Raw genomic sequence first — 26,772 nt, 5'->3', positions numbered from 1 at the left:
GTGCCTTAAACCTCTCGAGCAAGCCCTAGATGTGCTGTAAGACAATACTGGCACATGCAGGAGGTTGGCTCAATCAATACTGGAGTAACGCCTTCTTGTGAGTCTATTCTATCTCGTTATCTACACAGCAACACATCTTTAAACATGACTGAACAAGACTCGTAGGCCTAACTACAACCAACACACAGAAACCTACAAATCAGAGCATTTCGCTAACTGGATAGCAGTATGAAGGTCTCCCAAATGGGACAGCTCAATTCAGAGCAAACTCGTCAAAACTCAAAATTGCTAAAGCTCCTGCTGTGCTACAAATAGCACATGGGTTAGTAAGCCTGATGAATTTGGGGCCTGTGACAAAGCTCTTACAGGGACAGTCTGCAAAGAAACAGAAGGGGGCACCAGTTGAGTTTGCAGGAAGACAGATGGCTTTGAACACAAGTATACAGTAAAATTTCCATTGCGGTGTGATCGTTCTCTCGTACACAGTTAATACTGTTCAAGCCCACACGAAAAAAAAAAACGACCACAGGCTTAAAAACCATACATCCTTTATTAAGTCTGAAAGAGGTTATCAAAATGAAAACTTGACTGGGGGAGCAACTAGACCATGGAGAGGACAGGAAGGATACTGTGCAAAGAGTGACCAGATGGCAGACACCAGACAAGTGCTGGGATGCAGACAATAGATTAAAAAGGGAGTGACCAATGACGAAAAGTTCATGATTTTAAGATTCATCTTCAATAACACTGTCGCCGTCATCTTCTCCCTCTTCTGCCTCTTTTTCTTCTTTGGACGCCTCACACTAGGCATACAAAAATAAAACAGTAAACGTCATAAGGGATGCAATCAAGAAGGAAGCGCCTCGGAGAACGACTGGCAGAGAAGTCTTGCGATCATGATTTTTTAAGTGCACCACAAATACTTGGGGGGGGGGGGGGGGGGGGGAATTCACAGCATGTTTAAAGAGGCAGAAGTGTTCCACAATCTGTGTTTTATTTAAGCTAAGACTTCTGCGTCAACGACAGTTCACAAGAAAGGACATTTCATGATGTTCAATGGGTGACTAAACGCTCAACAGTACACAAGTTATTCTATCAAATAAGGGTACCAGCAGCTGATGGCTTAGTCAACTCGGTTCACTTGTGTGCCACTACTGTGAGTGAGTTGTTAAACAGAGTACTTCCCCCAATGGAAAAGTGTGTCTTGCAGTGCCCCCGGCTCCCTATTTGCAAAGGAGTGAAAAACAAATCCGACAACCTTTCACAAAAGCACACATGTATCTGTCCTTGTACTATGTTAAAACGTCTCACCCCAGAGCGCAGTACATCTCCAAAGTTCTGCTTGGCATCATTCACTGTTGCAGCCATAATTGTACTTGTGCTTCAGTATTAGCCAACCTAGTTGTTGAATTTACTCTGCCAACTTTACCACTTCATTCGTCACACTGCAAATCAGATTCTGCCGGCATCTTACCCCTCCATCTGGATGCTCCTCGTTGTCATCGTCATCCAGTAAGTCACCTTCTTCAGCCGAGTCACCTCCCTCCGACTGCATCTTGACGTTGGTCTCATCTTTCTTACCCGAAATGCCTTGTTCATCTTCCACCTTAATATCTGCAAGTACAGAAACGGCTCATCACCAATGGACCACTGTCCGATGCAACACATTCATTGAAACTGCAAGAGTATGAAGACTATCTACACAACTTAAAAATATTCTAAATCCCCATGACCCATTTGAAATCTTTTTCCAGCCATAAAAATATTATGAAATGACATGGGCGAACAATAGCTTGCATTAGACTTGCTATACTAATGTTAAGTTAGAAATCTTATAAAGCACAGCTTATACCCTCACAAAAATACAAGACGCGGAAAGCAAGTATTCATTCCCAACAAGTTCGGAGGTAGTACTCTAACATTGTCCTTGTTGCTCGGTCACTCCGTCTCAATGCGTGCTGCCTTGTTGCCTTCCACCCTGCATCCTCCCGTCGTCCTGGTTTCCAACCCCACCCGCCATTGGGGACGGGGGATCACCATTACCACATCGTAAGCGCTGGCCGCGTCATAGGGCTTCCCTCATCACCCTCAACTTCTAGCCATGCTGTCAATTGCTTGCACATTAATATATACAGGTATTTTCATTTAGAAGCGTACAAAAGCAAACACCTTAATGAATTGATTTTTTTTTTGCTCTGAAGCTGCATTCTAATCACTTTAAATGTGATGAGTTGTATGTGATTGGAGATTTCCCAACAGTCTGATGGTGCCAATGTTGTTTAGCTCTGACAATGGATCACAGGCTTTATTTAGTCTTCAGCTAAATCGCTGCTATCAAGTAGGATTGTCTTCCAGCATTCCCTGCTCTCCAACGTTCCTTAAGCTGCAGGATCCTTAACTCTCCCAGATAACCATTTGTGTAGATATCATACATTTATTACAGATGCCCACAGACTGTCACCAGCTCAGTCTTTGCTCTAACGCAAAGATCGCTAAACTTCATATGGTGTGCGTTATGTGAACCCCACAGCCCCTTTGGAAATCCAACTGAGCTCTAATTACAGATATCTGTCCTCACAGCGGGGTTGCTTGCCTCTCCACAGAACAGTAAGGTGGGGTGCTTTCAGAATCATTTAACATTCGACCTCACTCCAGGACCCCACCAGTACAGGACTACATATGGTATCCATGCCATGAAAAACGACCTTCTTGTTGCACAGGTCACAAAGACTTAAGTCTTGAGACTAGGATGTTCAATACAGATAGTCATGCAACATACTTTCCAACGAGTGAGTTAGGTAATGACAGGTTTATTATGGGAAATATGTTTCTTCATATACAGCTCTCCAATTTAGCTGGTCGTGGTTAGTACAAATAGAGGTCCATATTCCTGAAGAGGGCATCTTAGAATTATTTCAAACTCCCCACAGGATAGAAAGAAAGCACATTTTATGGGTATTAAAGTACACATTCTTAATTTTCTTTAACTAGGTTATGGAGATGAGAGGTAATCTGCTGATCCTAGTAAAGTATGCTTTGTAAGGTGGGAGAACTTACCGATTTGCTTTGTCTGTTCTTTTTCAATCCGCTCAAGACTCTCAAGGAGCGAGTCCACCTTCTGTTTTATTTGGCTAAGCTCTTTTTTGATAGACTGAAGATCATCTCCTTTTACTGAAGAAAAGAAAAAGACAATAAAACTGGAGCTCAAATTTAAGTTACGTACCTGCTCAACGTTTTTGCAGATAGTGATATTTTGAGACTCCTATGTAAAGCATGACACCACTGATAGTTGGGGCGAAAACTTTTCTCTAATAAGAATTTAGACAAACTACGGGCATGTATAAAAAGGTAGGATCTTTAAGCTGCTTAAAGCCTGGAAAGACGGAGCCCAAATGACAGCAAGCTCGTACTTAGTATTTGTATAGGCTAGCCACGAGTCTTCAAACAGCAGCCACGACGAAAACCCAGCCCATGAAAACAGCTTCCATTTCACAAATAACCCAATGCAGTCCTCAATATCACATCGATAAATGAGTTAAAGAACTACCCAATGGCTGCTTACAGCCTGTGCGGAAGCAGCTGAGTGGAGCCCCTCCATCGTAGCGATGGGCTTGCTCTGTATTAATTATAGCTCTTATCCGTACACACCGCTTCCTTACAAAAACATACAAACTATATTCTGATGGAAAATCACGTTGGAATGATTATTTCATGCACATTTAGAAGTCGCTACATTTTACCTTGAGCAACTAGAAGAGCCATTCTATAGAATCTCACACCTCTTTAAAAAAGTTCACAGAATCTGCAGTGCACCTTTCCAGCAACACTACATTTCACCTTTCTGCGCAAGTAAATGGTTAATTTGAACAATTGCTACTTAAAATAACGTACATTTACCAGATTTAGAAGAAGATCCACGCTGTCCACTCTTGGAATTGAATCCACTCTTGCCACGCCGCGAGGTATTTCCTGACACCCGCTGTCGTTTTGATGGAACTACAGCTCTGGCAATGGGCGGAGGTGGAGGGACACGAGTGGCTGGATAGCTGTATAGCAAGGCAAAAGCAAAGAGGGGCGGAGGAAAGAATGTATTATTCTGCTAAAGTAACTTGCACATCAAACTATGAGAACAAACAACCCCCATTAAAAAATGCAGAACAGAGTGGCCAGTTTGACGCTACACAGGATTGCAATGCAACATTAACTTTAATTGACTGCCATGGTTGGTCCTGGGTATTAATTAAAAAAAGGTACTGAATCAGAATAAACTTTAAAGCCAAAATGGAGTATTGACCAGTCAAAATTTCACCACGCTCACGAAGTGGTAACAAACCTACTCCACAAATCTTAATTCTGAAGGGCTAGAATACGGTTAGTAACCATCTAGCCGGAGTAGAGCAGGAAACAAATCAAAGGACCTCTTAACTCAAGAAATAGTTGTAGTAAGGCTATACCTTTCATAGTATTCCCGCGGTATGTCATAGTCCAGGTCAAAAGAAGATCTGTAAGAGAAAGCAGCATTGTAGTTCCCTGTCTGAAAGATACAGCACAAACACCATCAGGAAACAAGTCATTCACTTAGTGTACTAAATGGGGGGGGGGGGGGGGGGGGGGAGGGAATGCAATATTACATTGCAAGTAATAATGGCATTGCTTAAAATCCACCCCGTTTAAACATCCAACCAGTGTACGACCAGATAGATGCCCTCCTCCAGCTGCAATCTGCTAAGCTTTTATGACTGCATAAAAATTCTGAAGACTAAAGCAGAGGATGTTGGCTGGAATACCTCAAGGAGTTAGTTAGAAATTCCTCTATGGTACGAAATGGCCACAATTATAATCATTAGGTGGCTATGGTACTGACCCATACATATCTGCTGCCGTCCTCTTTACTGCAGTATTTTTCCCTCGGTTAGCCTTGGGCTCTGCTGCCAGGTTGATATCTGCAAAAACAAAGATACACAAAGTTGGATTGGAGTCGCACAAGATGCCAGCACTTAAGGAGAAAAGTCAGAATTAAGCAGGCACTTTTTTCATGTGATAGTTGCAGATCAACTGACGGGTAGAATTACAGGAGAAGCAACCGATTCATGACCAACTAAATCTAAACCGGTTACTGGAACTGTTGACGTGTATTTGCACATCTAGGTATCCACTGCCGAAAGGCTATTTGAATAAATGTATTTTCTTTAAAGAGGCAAGTGAAATCTAAAAGGACTTGGATTTGTTAATTACTTTAAATGTTGGCACCCCAAAGTAAGTTTTTACCCACGTGGCATAACTCATTCAAAAGATCGTAGAGGGGATCTCTTTTGAAATAACACCATTAATGAATATGCAGTAATGCTCGCAGAACCCTTGATCCACGAACAGGCATTGGCCCATTTCTACACTCACCAAGAACCTGCCCAGCAATCATGCGACCATCTTCCCCAGCAACTGCTGTGCGGGCATTGCGCTCAGTCATATACTGGACGAAGGCGTATCCCTTGTGCACGGAACAGCCGACGATCTTGCCATACTTGGAGAAGATGGCCTCCACATCGCTCTTCTTTACCACTAGTGTGTTCAGGTTGCCAATAAAGACACGCGAGTTGAGGGACCGAGGGTCCGTTTTGTTGGTGACGTTACTCGCCATCACGGTTCTCACCGGGGACGCCATCTTGAGGCCTGGGGGAAAAGAAAAAGACTGGAGCGTGTGTGTGCAACGACAAAAAAAACAGAATGAGCAGACATCCCACCCGAAATGAGGTTAAAGGCGGCCCAAAGCATTCTAGTCACAGCTGAAAATAGCAAGCCAGGCCTTGAGCTGAATCCACACTGGCTTCACTTTGGTGAACCAAGTGCCATGGACAGAATGCGAAATACTTCTGTAAATTCTACTAGACATAACTGGATCATAAGTGTAAATTCATGCTATATGGTCAGAAAGCCTCCTACCAAAAGCCCCACCACCTCAGACAAACCCAAAATACATTAGGTAAAATGCACTTAGAGAGTACGGTGATCAATATAAAAGTTTCATTCTTATACATGAGCAGAGGGGAACCCCTTTTTCCTCATCTCAGGCAAGCTAAAGTTATAGACCGATGGGTCAACAGCAAGCTTGGAATATATATAGCTGAACCAGAGCTTACTAGGGCACAAATGATATCAGCTCTAAAAGCACTGAAAAAAAACCTAGGGACTGGTGGGACAACCTGTAACTGATAGGACACCAGGTACATTTATAGGGGTCTATGTAGATCTGCAGAAGACAGATGTATTATGTGACCATTTCTACTGACTTAAAATTGAGCAAATGTCCACGATTTAGTTATTTGAACTGCCTAAGCTCTTTATTTGGTTTGAATACTAGATAATTATCCCTCTGAACAATGAAAATGCGCCGTCACTTGGCCACTGATGTAACAAAATTAATCTAACATTCACCAATTAGCCAGCGTCATGAACTTTCTCTCTTGATCAAACCTATGTTCGTAAATATAACAAGTTATTTATCTTCAGTAACATTTTTTTTCCTGGTGAATTCGCCATATACCTGCATATTCATCATCTCCTTTTATCTACTCCAGGAGACAAAATTGGGCCTAGAAAAGCTAAAATATTTTCTTTTGCCAGTAGGTGACACGTTGGCTCCAGGACAGGGAGGTGGATGGATCGGTTGGACACGACGCACAAGTAGATGATAACCAGATCCACAAGAAAGGTTGTCACAAAGATAACATGTTCTACCTGCACATTCCTCACCACTTGAATCAGTACCCTACTGGTCCCTCCCAAGGTAATGGGTGAGAGGAGATGGTTAAACTTGTACGTCCTGCAACACAGTACTGGAAAGATTGACAATCAGTAAAGCCAATAATGCCCGGTAAAGGTTTGGACCAAAAACACATTGCAGCCAGGCAGATATCCAGAGGCTAACGCCCCAGGGCAGCTAAAAGTCGCGTTTACATCCAGAGGCTCACTGGGAAGAGTTTAGCATGATGGAGAGCAGATAATGGCCTGCTTCAGTTTCTTGGAACCATTGAGGCCAAAGAAAACCGGATTACTCAATTACCAGGTAGTCCTGTCTATGTAAAAACTGGGGGCCCGGAGAGGCTTCAGATGATGCAGTCTTGCCTCTTTAACAGGAGGAGCGTAGGGCGTTGGTAGGACGACGCACTGACCATGTGGAATGGGTTATCACTTCTAGTGGCTAAACATAATGTTATGGAACAGTTTCCCTGAAAAAATTATACAAATACTGCATTTTGCAAGCACGCTAAGTGGAGGTAACGGCACTCCAGAAAGCAGTGTTAAAGACACACATCCACAAAGGATAACGGTTCATCTGCTAAAAAGACAAAACGTATCCTGGAGGGGACAGCAAAGTGAAGTACGTGATGCACTGAAAAGGAGAAACAAAAGGATGAGCCTACTAAACAGAGCATTAGTAATGCACTGGTTTCTCCAATGTTTTAAAATCACTGTCTGACGAAGTAAAGAGCTCCCTGACAAGAATCACAGGAGTATTGAGGATGTGGAGCAGCTGCTGATCGAGAAATGGGGATATAGTATCACCAGGAGGTGACGGTTTGGAAGGATATAGGTCTTGCCCAAAGATATCGTGTGTGTTTCCGATTTCATGTCTCTGCATTGTGTCCAATGGTCCTGCAGGGTCTTTTTTGATCGAAAGGATCGACAGACCTCACAATCTTCTGTGTGCTTGGCGGATAGCACACCATGTGAAGGTCGCTCCATGGGTACTTAGAATGGTAGTATCGAAACAGTCCATTCCATCATCAGAGTATCATCGATGGAGACTAATTAGCACAAAGGGTATCCCGAATGGGTGAAGGCCAAAGGCAGCGAACAAAACATGCGGACCCAACGAATGAAAGTCCTCCGAACTTAGATACGCGAGGAAGAAAAACTTTCTAAACAATCTCGACAAGGGTAAAGTGGATTAAGCACCAAAAGGATCCCAAAAACAGTCTTAAACCTGAGTGCCATAATACACGTCCAACCCACTATGGAGGAAAGAACAAAAAGATTTGAATCGATGCCCATGCAGACTTACCAAGAGGAGTCACCACCTTACCTTGTGACTCGAAAGATCTTAAAAGAAAAACTTGCACACATCCAAACCCAACACAAAATGCAGGAGTATGCAAAGCATTTGTATCTATAGCCACAGATGTCTTAAATCATTGTTTCTCAGGAGGGCTGCAAGCAAGGCGAGTAGAACACGTGCTTGTACCTTAGGTGCGGCTGCCCCTTACGTGGCATAAACTACCTTTCCATATTCACCCCTGCAAAGACTGTTAGATTTAAAAAGCTTTTGAAGACATGGCTATTCCAATTTGTCTTGGTCTGTATCAGGAGAAAGCCTCCGGGTGCGATTAGTCAGCGCTATAGCAAGTATTATTAACAACATAACAAATGCCTGGGCAAGGCACTCCAGCAAAGCTTTCAGGGGATGCTTGCCTATGCCCGCTGAAAGCAGAACTTTCGGTGCAGCTCAGCAGCAAATGTTAATTGTGGTTTTCAAGGTGTGGGGTACTGTATTTAGAGCCAGAAAGCAATGAAGAGAAGTAAATTAGGTGGGGGTGGTCTCAACAGTAGAATGCAAGAGGTAAGCAGGAACAGAAGATGAAAGACTGTCCGGCCCAGAAGCAAAGCTCCTTTCTCAAACATCTGCATCACAGCCTGAATGTTACCAGAACGGACAAAGATCTGGGTTGGAGCAGACGAGGGCCAGCACAGCCAGAGTGAAAGCCACAATCTCTGGAGTTAGTACCAGGAGATGGACACTGAAAACAGATCAGGGGGGCTTTTGCGCTCAGACTCAGCAATGAATGAATCTCCACCAAGTCTGGCTCAGTGGACAACATTGAGGCCAGTGTCAGGGAAAAACTTGCCAGACTGAAGGCCAATTCACTAAGCATGGGAGACCATAAAGCTAGAGAGTTAATTTTCCGGTACTTCTTGAGTTTCTTCATTAACTAACTTATGGAAGCAGCCCGCTGTGAGGATCTACTGGTCAAAGACTAGCAGAAGTCAGTAGAAGATGTGAATTTGGATCAGCAATGGGCACTCTCCAATAAAAGCTTTGGTTTGCACCTCCTGCTCCTATATCGCCTTAGCAAGCATAATACTTTTCACATGATCGGTTATTGTAATTAGGATATTGTGCAGATTTGAGTGAACCATCAGCTTGTGGAAATATCAATAATATTTAAGCTAAGAAGGCTTTGAGAATAAAATAAACGCATTACTGCTTCAGGGGTTGCCTTATACAGCTGTGTGAGGGTATGCACAGATTGAACCCCCAAGTTGAGGTGCCCACTTGGAGCAAAGGACAGCCATTTTAAATTTTCCAGATCCAGCCATTCACTTGGAAGAAATTTGAGGAAGGGGAATCTGTCGATAGAAGTATCAGTCAGAATATCAGACACTACTCACTGCTCTGAAGTTACCCTATATGGAAACAATTCTTTTCTAAATCGAGGGCAGCACATAAGACAATAGCGAGACACCCTCAAAACTACACCAGCTGTATGTAAAAGGGCAGAAATGGGTAAAACCATTTTATATGGCAAACCAGGACCGCACATTCACTAAGGGAAAGGGCACAGGCGTTGAAGGGAGGACATGGGGTGGCTTCTGTAATAAATAATTTAAATACTACCATGAGTTCAACACATGGCATTAGTGAGGGTCTGCTATTAAGTGAATTTGATATGGCAGTTTTAATTAGAATATATGTAAATCTCATTCACCTACACAATTGTATAAAAGTTAACAACGCAACCATACATGCAGTTAATTATACAAAACAAATGCATTGACTGCCTTCAGCCCATTCTAAACAATCCTTTACTACACATCTTTCAGAGACAACTAACTAGCCTGGTACCCTCACCCGTATGCACCCCTCTTACCAGCTCCCTGGCGAGGATACAGTCCACTTCAATGGCCATGCTCTGTTCTGTTGCTTGCAGATAGTCAGATGGCCATGGAGGCATTGTGAGGAAGAGCAAGGGCGGGAGAAGGATAGAAGGGGTCCTAGGACGTGGACTATGTCTGGGAGGTAGGGCTTGTGAGAATGGGTTTGGTGACAGTAGCAATAGCAGAGCACATTCAAAAGAAAAAAAAAATATCTGTAGAAAAATAATATGGACTAACATTCTAAAGCCAGAGACTTAAAAAAGCGGATTCATATCCTTCTGGTGCACGTAGAAAATGGTTTCACAGTTAAATTGTTAAAAATCTACCCCCAGCTACTTCAATCACAGATGGCTATTGTACCAATGGCAGAAAAATAGGGCCTGTAAAAATAAACAGTCATTGAGAGACACCAGCAGCAAACAACAAACAACAACCATAAAAAGGAATTGGAAAGGCAGGAAAAATTGCAAAAAAAAAAAAAAAAAAAAAATTTGTAAAAATAAAAGGAAGACTTACTGTAGTAGACGATCAAAAAACTGTAAAAAAGAAAAAAAAATAAAAAATATTCCATATTAGAAAAATCTGACTGAGACAAAAATATTTGCAAAATGCATCAAATCTAACATTTTTTTTCCTAAGTGATTCCGGCACCCCCGAAAACCTGGGGTGTGTGGAAGATTTCAGAAGCTACAGCTATGTACATTTTAACACCAGAAATCAAGGTGGTTAAATCTGTAATTATGCTTCACGCAACCCCTCTGTGGAAAAAAAAATTAAAAATATCCATTTTTGAAAATTACATCATCCAAACAACTCCATTGAGGAAAACGGTAAAAATGACAAACGAGGTACTCCAGAGAAGCTCCCTCTGGTTGTAGCGTGTGTTTGTGCTTCATGACTGCTTTAGACAACGATGGACTACGAGCTAAAAAGTGCACTTGGGAAATAGGTCAATGGGGCTGTGGGTGGGGGAAGGGGCTTCGGAGAGCTCCAGTGAGCAGGATTCAGGGGGGCCAATCACCTTGTTGCCCTGTGAAAGGAGAAGGGGGAAGATTTTGAGTCAACGTTACTCTAGAGACCACCAATAACTGCCCAATGTCAGACTGGGGACACCTTGACCCCACCCTCTCCCTGCCCCTAACGACAAAGTAGCCATAGTCAGTGGACAAGCTCATCTACATACTGGACACACCAAGAGGTCCACCCACCTGCATCTCCTGTACCAAGTGCAGAAAAATTCTAAAAGGGCTACCCCAGCTCCAACCTCATACCAACCCAGTCTTAAGCACAAGGTTAAGAGGGAATGCTCTGAGCACCTCGCAGTCTAGGTGGTGGAGTAAAAGCAGATGAAAAACCTTAGACCAGTTGAAACACTGAGTAAGGGAACGAGCAAGCTACAGGTATGAACTGTACAAGAGTTGAAGGCAATAAACCAGTACAGACAAAAATTGTTATGCAGTTTGCGAAGATCAAAACATCCCCAATAAATGATACATTAAGCTTCATAAAGCAGTCTTTAGGTCTCGCTTTACATGCCTTTTATTACCAGTTCTATACAAGACGGGGTTTGTTTGGGTTTGCCCCAAGAGTTTCCGTCTCATGTCATGTTATAGGTATATTGGTAATTCACAGTGCCTTTTAGTAAGCGCTTTGATTGAAAAGTTACACTTGAAAAGGGCACTCAAACCACACCGTCACTTCCAGTCTTGCTATATGCATTGTACAACAGGAAGCAATCCAACTCGCTAATGAATTCACCTGTATTTCCTTTTGTGTTTTCTACGAAACAGAACTATGGTACACTAATTAGATTTCTGCTGCCTATACCCATGTCACACAAAAAGTGAGCTTTGGCATAATCTAATACATTTTGCCCTCTACCAATTACTATAGTCCACATTCCAGTAAGTTTTTACTCACTCCTCTAGAGTGAGAGTCCAATCACCCATCGCAAGTGACAGAATTGAAAATAGGCAGATGGAATGCATGCAGAGAAAACAGCAGTTCTTACTTTTCTAACCCAAAAATCTTCCATTTCACCCCAAGCGCATTCATGACAAAACCACAGTGGCATCAGTTAACACGGTCCCTCGATATAAAGCGTCCGACCATTTATTCATATACAAGTTTCCTCCATGTAACTTGGCCAATACTATCTGTGACTACATACAGACTTCACAAGATTTGCACGGCAAGCGTGTCAGAACGTGAGGTAACTCAACTGCTCAAATATTTGCATGCAGAATCCAGGGGTGTGGAATTTAATAAAATATCTACTTGTCCATGGGGCAGATTGCTTCATAAATCTGCTTGTCATGTAACAAAATCCACTTGGCCCTTTAGGTACCATGTGTAGTGCAGCAACAAATTATGGCAGCAATCTCATTATATAAGAACTTTGATATAGCCTCTCGAATTATGCCAGGACTCATACCATAGTAGTGTTTGAATACTTGCAATCCCTTTATGTTGCCACGTTTCCGCAGATCTACATACTGCAGGGCTCAAAAAATCCACTCACTTGCTCATACTTGTGAGTAAGATTCATCAAGGATTAGCTATTTTTAGGTCTTACTCACCCTTTATGGCGAATAGGAAGACAATCTGACACTTGACCTCTGCCTCTGAAATCAGAGCAAATGTGACAAGATAGCAAAATTTAAAGGCATCTTTATTGCTCACAAAGTGAATGAGCAATAAAAATCCTTTTAAATCTTGTTAACTTGTCACATTTGCTCAGCTTACAGTCAGAGGTCAAGTGCATTTCAGTTAGGCCGAGTAGATGTTTTATGTTACTAGACCTGCACGTCTAATGTAATTTTTCTGACTTTTCTAGCCCTGTACTGGGGCTGAATGTGGTGGTAAGCAATAATTCCAGGGTTAGAAGGCCCTTTTGAGTCTGTGCAAACTTACTAACTTGCACGTTTTTAAGGGTTTCCCCACAACTCTTCTCTGATCTTATCCCATACTGAGAAATGTACCCACGACAATGGCAGACTTAAACCTTGTTCCAGAATTTGGGGGGGGGGGGGGGGGGGGAGGTTGGAGGAAAAGAACGTGCAAACACTCAGAATTTCTCATGAACTCTTCCACAAGGAGCATATCGGCACACGTAGTTTTGTGTAGTGCCAGTAACTACTGTGGTAGTGTGTGCTTTGAGACCAAAAACAATTTTTGCTTTTGCCAATGCTGGTTATAATGGTGAGAGCCTGGCGGCTTCCACACCAATAAGGTTTTTAAGAAAAACCATGCCAAAACAAGTCACACATTGACAAAACTATAAAGCTGATCATCAATATCAGCCCTACTGGCTTTGCCAATGCTTGTTTTTGTTTGTTTCCCATAATCTTATTGAAACTGGTTACAATGATTTTCCATTATGATTATTTTTGGGAAATAGCATGCAATCAACACGTGTTACTAAATGATGCTGCAAAAAAATGGTACCTGAAATTTTACAGTAGTTTAGCTAAATGTTTATATTTTTCCTGCTTTCACTTTAACCTCTTCAGCGCGGCGTGGATTTCAGCGCCACGCTGAAGATTCCGTGCACGGGCGGGGCCATGACGGAACGGTTCCGCCATGCGCACAGCGCAACCGACGCGCATGACGGAACCGTTCCGTCATGCGCGTCGAAGGGGTTAAGGAACATTTCATTTTCAAAGCAAAGAATCAATCTTGCTTTCAAGCTTCTGCAAATATTTGCCATCAAAGCAGAGTATTCTGGGAGCATTATACATAGCCTCATATTGCTAAACTTTGAAAACGTGTACACAAATTTTAATACTGGAACCACTGTCGGTAGTGCAGTCAGAGCTTACAACTTTTACTTTGAGCGCTCACCCTAATAAAGGCTTTCAATTATTGAACCATGGATACAAGTTTGAACAGCATTAACATATGGACAAAAATATTACCTTAACTGCAAACAGTGCCCTTCCCCAATCATAATGTGGTACTGCAAACTGGCAGCCAAATGGTTTGTGGTGCAGAGGGTTGGGCCCACTTGTCCCAAGGACAAAATACACATGAAAAATTGTTGCCAGTGACTCCAAACAATATGTCCTGGGCGTCAGGCTATAGTAATTACACATCCTTGGGAATCCCATATGCCATCTGCTGTATGAAGATTTCACTTGAGGCAGAAATACACTCATGCCAGTTCGGCTTTAAGCTTCTTGACAGCCTTCAAGCCTTTTGATCACACGATAAACATCCCACCTTCTGCCCCAGCATTATTTACTTGTGCTCAATGAAGAACATTATCAAGGTCCCACCCTTCTCTGGTGCCACAGCATCGCATAATTCCAGGGGCCTGGTCACGGTCCAGTTAAATGCTTTATTCGAGGTAATTAACATTTGGACAAAGCTGCAGCTTATTGAGTAGTGCTTCTTAAAGCCGTTTTTCAATTCAATTCATTGCATTAGGCACAGTGGCAAATACACTGCCAAAGAAGACTTAAAACAATGTGGCCACCACCTCTTTCCTGGTCATTAAGGAGGCCATCTCCAGTGAAGAAATGTCATGCCATTGAAAACAATGACTTGCTGGGTTAAGGCGCGGGACTTAGGGCAATGTTCGTAATGACCTGGAGTAAGACAGACAGCACCCAACAACACCAGCGGTGGAACACCCACAGTTCTGCAAGTGAGACAAGAAAGGCTGGGGTGCGCTCGAAAATTAATCTCTTCAAAGAGGCGTGGTCTAGGCGATTAGAGGGTGTGGCTTAAAATATGTACACAAAGCTCACGTGCTTTTCAATGAGGCATGGTCTACTCTAGGCGATTAGAAGGTGTGGCTTAAAATTTGTACACAAAGCTCACATGCTTTTAACACAGTGCCACGACCAGAAATTGGGTTTTGTTAATGCATGCAGCCACGCCATACAACCAAAGCATAATATTTATATGAAATTAATAATAATTTTCTGAACAACAAATATAGAATTTAAAGTGCTTAAACGAGTGCCTTCGACACTGCTGGTCTCTCAGTCACTACTTTATTTAAAGCTTCACTGTTGCCCACCTTCGTATCACAACATCCAAGTACTTAAAAAAAAAAACCGCCAGAATCCCGGATGAAGTGTAAATAGATAACATCAACATGGAATGCCTTAAGGCAGCGTTCCCCAAACTCTGGGCCCCTACCCACTGGAGGGCAGTCAGCAATAAAACAGCATTAATATTTTGGATTTATTTTGGCACATTTGCTATGCTTCAAATAGAGAGAGGTCAAATGCTAAGCACTGCCTTCTAACAATTGTGGCATAGTGTTTCAGAAATGTAGTGCGAGTACAGTGATGCAGAGGGGCATGGAGTGCATTGGTATAGAATACAGTATAGTGGAGTGGTACAGTCTTGCAGAATGCATTGGTGCATAGTAGAATAGGGTACAATACACTGGAATAGACGAGTGGTGCTGAGTAGAGGCGTAAAGTGCAGTGGTGATTAGAGTGGTGTAGAGTGGATTGGCTTATAGTGTATTGACTTAGAGTGTGGTGATATAGAGCGTAGTAGAGTGGTGCAGAGTAGAGGGACAGAGTGTGCAGTGTTGTAGAATAAAGTGACGTAGAGTGCAATGGTGTAGAGTAGCATAGAGTGTAGTGAGTGTTGCAGCGTGGTGTGAAGAGTAGATTGGCAGAGTATTGGTTTTGAGTAAAGTGGTAGAGTGCATTGGCGTAGAGTGGAACAGAGCAGATGTGCACCAGTGAAGAGTACAGTGGTGTAGAGTAGTGTGGGATAGAGTGCATTGGCATAGAGTAGAGACGTCGAGTGAAGCGGCAGTGCGGAGTCGTGCAAAGTAGAGTGCAGTTGAGTAGGGTAAAGTGGAGTATGCATGGTGTGATAGCACACTGCCATTACAGACAACACATTGTCAAATGAAATTACCATGACATTTGCAGACATACTATTTTGTGCTAGAAAACGAAATCTTTAGTACACCCCACGTAGCCAGTTGAGAAAAAATATAACACCCTGCAGCCCCTCTCACATGGGTACCCAGCAGGATTGTCAAACATCCTCTCACTTTGAAAGCAGAGAAAGGAAAGAAATACACCTGCTCCCAGGAAGACAGATGCAGACATTAGACCGCTATTTTTGAACACACAGCAAAAGTGACGAGAACAAGATTTTAAGGCCAGTGTACAGAAATTCGGCACTGGTGGATTAATAGAGTAAATAGGTTTCGGGCACGGGAAAGGACAAACTCAAGCTAGACAGTCTAAAACAAACAAATAAATGGTATCAATGGGTGGAATGCACCCCCAGTGAAGCTTTCTGAATATCCCCAAGATGTCATTAGCAAACTAGACAGCACTCGGTCTGATAGGCTTCAACCTAAAAATGAATTTGATAAGTGCACTACTTGTCTTCATTTTAATAACAAAAAAATGGACATGCGCCCAACCTCATACTATGCTGCAGAAGGGTTTTTCAAACTCCAAAGCACTGGTATCAAGACCAAGATTTTTCACAAGTCATGTGATTTTAATGAGCAGATGCCACAGGCCAATACCCCATTCTGGAAAGTGTTCCAGCACAAGTGCAGTTCACCATCCGCCGCTTCTTTGGACAAATTAATATTTTTGCCACAGTCTGGCAAAGCCATTGAATGGCATAGTCAAGGCCATGACACAACCAACAGCTGTTCGAGAGGAATTCAAAACATTTAAAAGAGGATGTTATTTTGGTAATTCACAGGTTTTTTGAAAGCATGTTAACTTTTACATTAAAAAACTGTCACCCCTGTCTGTTAACAACTAGGTGGGGCACATAAGTTTGGTGTTCTATTAATTCGATATATGACGCCCGAAACACGCTTGGAACCTTTGGCATATTTAAAGCTGGAACAAGCGATGTTTGCCCTGCAAATAAAAAAGGAAGTAACCACGACTGTGTGTGGCGCCTTCACTGTTGGGTGCTCTTCATGTGGATATGTTAGCGGCCTACCCAGGTCGTGAAGGCACCCCGCCGCTAAGCAATGCGGCTCCAGCGCCTTGACTGCATAGGCGCAACAGGAATGCCGTGTCTGCTTTGCATGGACTCGTATTATGCAGAGCTACAGCATCGAGTGTTGGCAGCTACCCACTGAGGTATTTTAAACTTTGAAAAAAGGGAGAACATTATGGCACCCACTGCGGAATAAGTAAAGTAAGAACTACGACAACCACAATGCAAATTGTTGCCACGCCCACATGGGCGGAACTATAAAATCCACCACAAGTGCAATGGGAGTAATTGCTGCCTTTTCTCTACACAGGCCGGAACCACCGACAAAGGGCGAGATGACACCCGAAACACGCTTGGAACCTTTGGCATATTTAAAGCTGGAACAAGCGATGTTTGCCCTGCAAATAAAAAAGGAAGTAACCACGACTGTGTGTGGCGCCTTCACTGTTGGGTGCTCTTCATGTAGCTATATATATATATATATATATATATATATATAAAAAAAAAGTTTGGGGAGTACTGCCTTAAGGGGTTGAATATTGCTGAGGATAGTGATCGTTTTGCCAGTTAATGAGATGACTAAAGCACAATAGCAGAGATCTTCAAACTAGAGGGCACTCCATCCGGGGAGTCTGCGACTGTATTCCCAGGGGGGTTGTGAATGCCTCTGCATTTACTTGTAAATTATGTTAGCCTGGAAATCCATTTATACACGGTCTTTTTTTAAATTTAGTTGAAGAGCAAATAAAAACACCACTAAGTGTGGTACGGTTATACTTAAGGCCGTGGGGGCAGTGAAAGGACAAATATTCTGCATTTCATTGTTTTCACCTTCAGTTAACTGCATGTGAAATAACATCACACCTTCAGTTAACTGCATCACACTTGAATGAAAACTGTTTGCCAGATTAACAAATGGAAGGGAAATGTACCGTTACGTTTTGAAAGTGCAATTGTTTAATGTGATAAGTCTGTGAGCAACCAGTCACACAATTAAATCCTGAATTGGTGCTGAGAAGTGACTTGTTTATTTATTGCGGTATGAGGTCCGAGCCGGTGACAGAATGCACAGTGAATGTTACTTATTAATTGTATCTCGTACAAACATTTTCCCAAGTGTCCATTAAAAAAGGACAGAATAGAGATCTTTGCTCTGTCTTGCCAGCATGGTGTGGAGAACTCACCTCCATTCTCTGCCTTGACTCCTCGCCGGACCCGCTGCGCGGGTCCCGCTTCGCTCTTCGCTGTGCCCGGATGCCTAGCTGGTGGTGAGCCTGCCTGCTGCTTTTAAGCCGCCCCGGTTGATCTTGGACTGCCGCTGTCTGTGTGCGCCTGTGGACGGGACCTCAGGGCTGCGAGCTGACCCGCAGGGACTCAGTGTACCAGGAGTCCCTGCGTGAGGCCGAGACCCGCAACACCTGGGTCGCTCTCCCTGCTTGCCCCGCCCCGTCACACCATTGCCTACATTACTGATTACACTCTCCGCAGCGCGGGAGCGCCCGGGGCTAAGCCCGGGCAAAGGGCGGGCCGTCTAAGGCCGTCCAAGGACGAACAGGGACGGGCCGGGCCCCTTCTCTTACATCGCGGACTTGAGGTTACACAGTATGTTTTAATATTTAACGTGTGTAAGTAATTATTCGTAGAATTGTATATTTATCTGTTTTTCGTTTCCTTAGTATTTTAAATTATATATTTATCTTGAATAATGCCGCTATTAACTAGGAAGGGTAGGCAGGTCACAGTAAAGTCAGGCAGTGGCAAAGCCACCGGAACTTTAGATGATTTTATTACCCGGGCTACGGGGATATTGGAGAAAGAAATTGCCCTTACTGAAAAACGTTTGTCTTTGGACCTTGTTACGGGCAAACGCTCATCCTTAGGACGGATTGGCTCTGTGGTTACTCCGGGAAAAAGCAAAACTAATGAACTAGAAGTTAGCCCCAATTTAGTAGTAATCCCTGATTCCCAAGAAACATCTAGGGGGAACACTATAGTGGATTGTCCATTAGAAGATCACACTGCATTGGATATTAGTGGGGACGGTAAGTCGAGTATTGACTCGAGTGTGTTGGAGCCTGCCCCCTCAAAACCCCAAGCTCTGGACCATGTTAATACAGTTATACAAACCAGAAAACGAAAAAGAGGGAGGGGTCATATGAAGGGAAAGGGAACACGATTGGGGAATTCTAGTTATCCGCCTATTTGCTGTAAAAATCGCAATAATGACGATTTGTTGGGAAACATTGAAACCTTGTTAAAAGGCCTCTTGATGCCTCTCATTGAGAGAACCCAAATTGTTAATTTAAAATTAGACCAATTAGAGCTTTTATTATCAGTTAATACTCACTCATTGGATACCTTGGTCAAAAATAGTAAATCTCCAGAGTCCCCGGAGATCTGCATTGCTACAAAGAAGGGTTCTCAAAAAACTTCCTCCCAAAACTCTAGCAAACCGCCCCAACCCGATATATCAGGCGATACCCAGCTCAGACAACTTTAACTAAATCCACACTGATGGGTAATGCGGCTTCTCAACCAATGTCTGAGCTAGCCGTAGCAACAACACCGATTCCAACTATATCCATGCCGGAGGTAACATTGGGAGCTAAACCAACTTTATCAAGTGGATTATTAGCTTCGGGTAAAAAAGCTCCCAAACCAATTTGTGTTAACATACCCCCTGATTCTGCCCCTTTTATGGTAATCCTGACAGGGGTTCCGATGGTTGCACCGAACAAATATGAATCAAGTCAGGATTTATTAAACAAAGTAATATTCTGGCTTAATAATAATAGACCACTTCCCCCAGCCTCTACCACTAAAATATTAGGTGTACGAAGGGTTCCTTGGATTGGCCAAAGCAAGAAGGACTTAGAAGGAGACTGTATTCTCATTAATTTTAGGGACAGGTGGGTCAAAGACCTAATTTGTGATAAAGCTAGGTTTGCTAAAATGGGGGACATCCAATGTATAGGCCTTGAATACTTCTATCCCAATTTACATCATGTCTCACTCTATAACTGTTACTCTGGGTCAGGGCCGCAGGGAAATGGTCACTCTGGATGGATACAGAACAACAACATATTTCGACCCCCCCAAAACCATCCCGGTATGAGGTATCAGGGTGATGGATGCCCTATGGGACCCATACGTTTTAGTAATATTACGCAACTACCCTTTAATCAACCAGAGATGAGAGTTCAGGGGGAGGAATATCTAGGGTGGATGTCAAATAGCAACATTCCCCTAAGAAACCGCTTTGACCCACTTGTGGGAATGGAGGGTTTAGATTGACCAGTGGACAAAAAAAAGGGGGGTGTATCATCTATATTAGATTTGGCTATAGGGGCAAATGAGGGGGTAAGTCATAAGGATAATTCGGTGGTGGATGTCACCAATCTTAATACAGGGTCTAATTCACTTTTGGATATACGGGTGACCAGTATCTTAGGTTGTGGGCCACACTTGTCGATTATTGAGCAGGATCAGACAAGTGTAGAAGAGCCTGTGGTCGATAACCAAGGAGAACCTACACTGTCTTTAATGTCTTGGAATATTGCTGGCCTTGAGGGAAGACTAGAGGATGAAGGCTGGCTGGACTATGTGGGTAGCCAGGACATTTTGTGCTTCCAGGAGACATGGAGCAAAACGGGTGAGGAAATTGATGGTTTTCAATCTTTTAGCGTCCCGGCGGTACCATCACCAGCGGGGAGGGCAAGGGGCGGGATAATGACAGCACTCTATTAAACTTAAGAATCTGAGTACTCTAAAGATAGCGGATACTCCATGGTTCCAATTGTTATTGCTCGAAAATCTGTTCCCCGAGCCCTTGTTGTTAATTAACTGGTATCATAACGTTTTTGACAGAAATGATGTAACCACAATTCAGAGTTTGGAGGATGCAATAAGCAAGGCTCGTAGTGAACGACCACTATTATTCGTTGTTTGGGTTGGTGATTTTAACTCTTCATTGTGTAAATTTGGTGGTTCAAATGTGTGTGGTCTTGAGGACTTAAATAAACAACCTCTGATGCATTTCAAACACACGCCCCAGGGGGATGCCTTAAATAATATTATTGTCTTAAATGATTTATGTATGGTAGAGCCCTGGGCGGCCCCAGATACTTTACCAATACCAACCTTTCATGGAGTAAGAGGCGCAACAAGCACCATTGATTTTATTTTTGTGTCCAGTAACTTCCTGCTTTATGTTACTAAACTTGAGATAATAGCCAATGCCGCAAGCGACCATAACCCTCTAAAGCTTTCTTTATGTACCCCTAATAGTGGGAATCACCTGGTCTGGGATCAGCCTATAGAATATAATAAGAACCATGGTGTTACCATAAAATGGGGTAAAATAGATGCTGTAGGTCTAGAGGAAAAGATCTTTAAAGAATGTAGGACTGAAATTGACTTATGTCAAATGTCCATATTAGACCCAGAAAAGGTTATTGGGAATTTCAAAAAATTATGTGGGCATGTGGCTGAGTATCTTACAAAACCAGCAGGGAAAAAGAATACTAAGTGTTTTAGATGGTTTGACTCTGCATGTTCCGCCTCACACAAATCCCTAAAAGCGGCCCTTATGCAAAAACCAAGGAATAAAGACCTGGTAAGATCATCTAGAAAGGCCTATAAAGAAGCTATTATAAAAAGGAAGCAGGAGCTAAAAAATTGTGCCTGGGATGATTTAGAAAAGGCATCTGAGCTAAAAGATAGTAGGCTCTTTTGGGACGTAGTAAATCGTCCTCTGTTTAAAAGTGATACCAAGGAAACCATAGCGATGCAGGTTACTGGTGAATCCTGGGAAGTTCACTTGGTAAAATCTTTAATCCCAAGGCATTATCGCCCTCGGTTCTGTTGGATGACCCAGGAATTTTGGTAAAACCATTGACAGCTTCGCTTCTTAGCTCCTCGCTTACACTGGAGGAGGTTGAAGAAGCCCTGAGGAAAGGTACATCACTAAAAGCCCCGGGCCCTGATGCCGTTCCCTTGGACTTTTTTAAGCACAATATGGAAGTATGGGCCCCGTTGCTGTTAAATGTCTTTAGGGCTGTGGTTGTTGGTAGTATCCCTGTATCATGGAAGAAAGCAGTAGTGGTCCCGATCTTCAAGAAGGGTGATAGGTGTGACCCCCGATGCTATCGACCCATATCTTTGATTGATGCATCCTGTAAGTTATTAGGAAGGGTTATCTTGGCCAGACTGGAAACCTGGGCTGATTCTGTTGGTTTAATAGTGAACTCCCAGTATGGATTTAGAAGTGGGAGGGGGACGGTCGAACAGTGTTTAAATTTGGCACTGATTATGGGCAAGTACACAAAGGCAAGGAATTCTGCAATCTACCTTGCCTTCATGGACTTGTCCAGCGCGTTTGACACTGTCTGTAGAAATAAGCTATGGCAGATGATGGCTAGCATGGGCTTTGAAGAACCGTTGGTTACGCTGCTCCGCAGATTGCATGCTGCAACATCCGTGGCCATAAGGTTTGGACCTGGGGGTGAAACGACAAAACCGATTCCCTCAACTGAGGGGGTCCGTCAAGGGTGCATCTTGGCACCGTTTCTATTCTTGGTGTATACAAATGGATTGGAGAAATATTTGCTGGACCACTGTTGTGATTTTCCAAAAGTAAATGGTAAGAGTATTCCCATTTTGTCATATGCAGATGACACTGTTCTAATGACCCTTACTGGAAATAGCATGCAGACATGCTTAGACGCTTTTAATACCTTCATGTTGGACCTTGACCTAAAGGTTAATTTCGCAAAATCTTTTGCGATGGTCTGTGGCCCAAAAGGGTCAAAATCTAGGAAACTTATGGTGAATGACTTTGCCATTGAAAAGGTGGATAATTTTAACTACCTGGGCAATCTCTTCAACAGTAAACTAAGTTGGGCACCATTAATGAAAACTCGAGTCCAGAGTACTACACGTGCTATAGAAGGTCTTTTCCACTTTTGTGGCAAGTTGGGTCAAAAACCTGTTGCGCATCTCAAAACCCTATATACATCTAAATGTTTATCTGTTGCCACTTATGGGGCAGGAGTATGGGGGACTGAGAATCCCTCAGTCATACAGGTGATGGAAAACAAATTTTTAAAAAGGGTTTTATTGATTCCATCGGGTTCATCAAACATCTTTTGCCACAATGAAATGGGAATGACCAAAGTGACTGATATTATCCGTCTGTCGCCTTTATTACTTTGGTGCAAAATATGGCTATCGGACAACCTCCAACTCTCCAGAGAAATTCTTTTAGATTGCATGAGCCTGGACAAAGTAAAACAGATTTCCTGGTTGTCATATGTTAGTGACATGTTGCATAAGATAGGTATGGGCCATGTTTATGAAAATCCTGAAAATATTCAGGGAAACACGAAAGCCCAAATTAAAGCATGTTACTGGAAATCCTTAGATATACCTAGCTTGGGAGGCTCAACAAGTTGTGTATCTAGGGTCCAGCATCAGTTTTATTTAACTTTTTTGACAAATGTCCAATGGCGGTTTTATCTTACAAGGTTTAGGCTAAATACACTCCACTTCCTCTTTGCCTTCCCCAAACAAGGGGGTTGGTGTGAGAGGCTACCCCCCTGTCCCTGCAACAATAGTGTTAGACAAAGTACTATACATGTTGTCCTTTTCTGTACTTTATACCAAGAACCCAGGATTAGATTTATTAAGCCTATCCTGAAGGGGCGACAACCATGTACTTATAATGAAGGCTATGATTATTTGCTGTCACTATCTTCTGTTGAAGTTTGTTGTGCGATGTTGAACTTCATACGCGTATCACTCCGGATTAGGAAGCGTTACGGATAACTTAGCCTGGACTTGTAATTTCCCATTGGTCTTTTTTGTACTTATGCTGTATGATGGTCTCTTAATCAAATTTTGTATTACAAATGGCTCATTTTAAATTATGTATTTTATGTTCACTTTGTGCTTTTATGATTCTTTTGTATGAATCGAATAAAGATATTGACTTGAGAACTCCGCTGGCTTAAAAAGCAGCCATTATATTTGGGGATTAACCAATTTCACACATTTACATTTCGTTCAGGTAGCGAGCACGCACTCTGGTCATATGGCATGTTTCTTCAATAACTCTCTACCTCTCATCACATAAGGCCCTTCAACTTGCCAGTGGCATGGGGCCCAATTCCTTGCTACCATTAGTGCCCAAGTAGGTCACCCTTGCTGAACATGGAACAAGGCCTGAGCAACAGACTGGTGGTGGGATTGCTATTTTTTACTAGTTCAAGTGCAGCAGAAAGCCTGCTTTGTACATTGAGCCTAAAAGTAACAGCATTGAGGAATGAGCAGAGTAGACAGGCTGGGAACAAGTGCAAATTTGCTGTGCCTGTGGTGCTTTGGAGCAATGGCGTAAGGAAGAGGAAAATTGAAGAAGAGGAGACACCTTGGTGGGGCATGAGATGCGAGCGAGAGGGATGGCAGAGAGCCTTATTCGCAAGGCGGTAGGCATTATTAGTGAAGAAGTTGCACTGGGGCCGGGGTATCAGAGTGGCCCATTGCATCACAATGCAGGGCTTACTTAAACAAGCACCTGCAATGCAATAGGTCTCGCATTTACACGAGTTTGAACTATTGGCATTGTCTAAATGACAGCCTTTTATTAACGTTTTGGTTTTTAAAAACAAATAAGGCATTGTCATTAACAATGCCAATTGCTTAAACACTCACAAATACGAGACCTATAGCATTCCAAATGCTTGAAGGCATAGCCGAGTAGCCCCCTTCTGTCTCCCATGGCCCCTGAGGAGCACCGTTTGCTACGAGTAAAACAAGCCAGTGGTCACAACTGCGCAATAGAGACCCTTCTGCAGTAAGAGAAACTCGTTGCAGAAAATAGTGTTTACAGACTAAGGACAACGTACCTTGTAACAACCGACCTAAAAGGGCCAGCCTCATGGGAGTTAACAAATTAAGACAATGTGGTACTTTGGAGAGACTAACAGGCCGTATAACGAATCAGAAGCCAACATTTACCAAAGAAAAACGACACAAGCCAATGGGCGGGGCTCCAAGAACATACTCCAATACAGTATGAGAGGAGTAACCTAAGGGCTAGGGCAGTCGACCTCAAATCTGGGGAACTAGGTTCGAGTCTCGGCAATGACGCTTAACAAACACCCTGTGATTCTGGGCAAATCACTTAATCTCCCCTTGTCTAACAAAAATGAATGTGTCCTCTTGTAACGCAACTGGTGCTACGTGAAGCGCTCTGATACCCGATACAGGTCAAGTTTGTGCTAAAAAAAACTCCATAAAATAAAGCATGGCTCGCAGAGCCTTGCATGCGCTGTCCAGGCTCGTCCCAAAAGCGGGGCACAGGGGCTCATTGCCTCTGCTAGCATTACGGCTGAGTGCACCTTTGCTGCAAGAAGTGGGAGGAGGCAAGGGTGCGGCAAAATGCATAAGATAATTCATTCTCAGAAAGGGACATGTTTCATGATTGTTGTGATGGCCTGGCATGGTGTGGAAGGGGTGAAAAAAACAAAACAGAAGAGGCAGTTACATTGTGGCTCGAGTGTATGAGGATAGAAAGGGACATGTTTCATGATTGTAGTGATGGCCTGGCATGGAAGGATTGAAGAAAAAAAATAAAAACAGAAGAGGCAGTTACATTGTGGCTCGAGTGTATGAGGATAGCACGCAATAATTAAGAACAGTGTTTTTGTTTGATGCATTTGTTCCGTTATAAGTCTTACATTTGTAGTGCATTATGACCTACAGGAAAGAGCCCATGAAATCTCATAATCCCTACCCATTGTGATCAGCCAGGCCACTCCGTGCACCCGGAAGCACACACTGGTCCAAATACCAGCTCGCCCAGTTTAGGAAGGCAAACATCGGGAAGTCGCCAGAGAATAGCATGCTCTGCAGCATATGGCAGAGATTTGGGATGGAGTGCAGGCAACCGCAGAGCCGGTGGACACAGTATTCTGATCCGCACAGCGTTTCCCTGCGTGTTATTTGCATTGCGAAATCGACCGGAGCGCAGAAAGAGACATGGTTTGAAAAATAAATCACAAAGCTTGAAGCGCCCAGATTCTAGCTTTGCATTCTGAAAGATGTAGTCCTGTGTATACTATCCAAATCAAAATTTCATGTCCCAGAATACCTACAAAATACTGGGCTGGATGACCTACTCACCTAGAAACCAGGTAAAACCAACAGCGCTAGTAATTTAAACTTGGATCGCCTACGGCATTTGGTTACAAACATCGACCAAACGTTGGTGTCTAAGGAGAACGGGGGGGGGGGGGGCGATGACAGTCAGCAAACTATCTACCGTTCATACATTTTATTTAGTCCAGTGCGCGGTCATCACAACAACAGTGCGCTAGTTAGTACAAGGAAACCCGGAACCCCAAACGGATAGCTCGGAGGACCAGAAGTATACTTAGTACCGTATCTCTCTAATCGGAACTCAAGCTCGGAACTCAAGCTAGAAAATCTACGTTCACCACAAGCACGTCCGTTCCTCTTAGTTTGACGCACGTTGTTATAATACACCTCAAAACTAACCGTCGGAGGCGGCGCACTACGCGATAAGCCGCCGACCAACCTGCTACTATACTACTAAACGGCTAAATGCTTCTATACCCCATGAAAAGAGACAACACTCCCTGCAACAGGCTGCGTTGCCCATCACGTCTCACCGGGGTTAAGCCTTTACGGCTTTTCTGTTGTTCTTCGAGCCTCGGTGTTGTTGCTGCACCGCTTAAGAGAACCTCTCGGCGTTGGCGATCACTGGTCTTTTTCCTCCAAACAGATGCGTCACAAAATGGCCGCAACGGTGCTCTGTCCTCTGAATACTCTAACCCGTTGCCCTGCCCTCCATCTGGTACCTGTCATCCT

At 43.2% G+C, this 26,772-nt stretch overlaps 1 protein-coding gene across 6 annotated transcripts; it reads right to left on the bottom strand.

The window, feature by feature from the left end:
* Positions 1-531: 531 nt before the first annotated feature.
* HNRNPC (heterogeneous nuclear ribonucleoprotein C) lies at positions 532-26,772 on the bottom strand. Of its 6 annotated transcripts, none has more exons than XM_085600859.1 (9): positions 26,574-26,772; positions 9,927-10,963; positions 5,398-5,670; positions 4,865-4,943; positions 4,455-4,502; positions 3,892-4,046; positions 3,058-3,171; positions 1,475-1,614; positions 532-803 (listed from the first exon to the last, which is right to left on the bottom strand). In XM_085600859.1, the coding sequence occupies exons 3-9, from the start codon at positions 5,660-5,662 to the stop codon at positions 726-728; spliced, it is 879 nt and encodes a 292-aa protein (XP_085456985.1). In that variant the 5' UTR covers positions 5,663-5,670; positions 9,927-10,963; positions 26,574-26,772; the 3' UTR covers positions 532-725. The 6 variants fall into 6 exon arrangements, with proteins under 6 accessions (XP_085456985.1, XP_085456977.1, XP_085456998.1 ...); XM_085600851.1 differs by having other exon boundaries at positions 10,450-10,469; XM_085600872.1 differs by having other exon boundaries at positions 3,898-4,046; positions 10,450-10,469; positions 26,574-26,771.

The sequence above is a fragment of the Triturus cristatus genome, chromosome 1_2 (genome assembly GCF_964204655.1).
Source record: "Triturus cristatus chromosome 1_2, aTriCri1.1, whole genome shotgun sequence".
NCBI classification, from domain to species: Eukaryota; Metazoa; Chordata; class Amphibia; order Caudata; family Salamandridae; genus Triturus; species Triturus cristatus.
The sequence above is the reverse complement of the archived record's forward strand: the minus strand, read 5'-3'. Positions and strand labels throughout refer to the sequence as shown.

What these genes read in the sequence shown, in the direction of transcription:
- HNRNPC (XM_085600859.1), bottom strand. Translation starts at nt 5,662, where the DNA reads ATGGCGTCCCCGGTGAGAACCGTGATGGCGAGTAACGTCACCAACAAA. An exon ending in GATTGCTGGGCAGGTTCTTG is followed by an intron (nt 4,944 to 5,397) that starts GTGAGTGTAGAA and finishes TTGTTTTTGCAG; the next exon opens with ATATCAACCTGGCAGCAGAG. An exon ending in CCGCGGGAATACTATGAAAG is followed by an intron (nt 4,047 to 4,454) that starts GTATAGCCTTAC and finishes CTTGCTATACAG; the next exon opens with CTATCCAGCCACTCGTGTCC.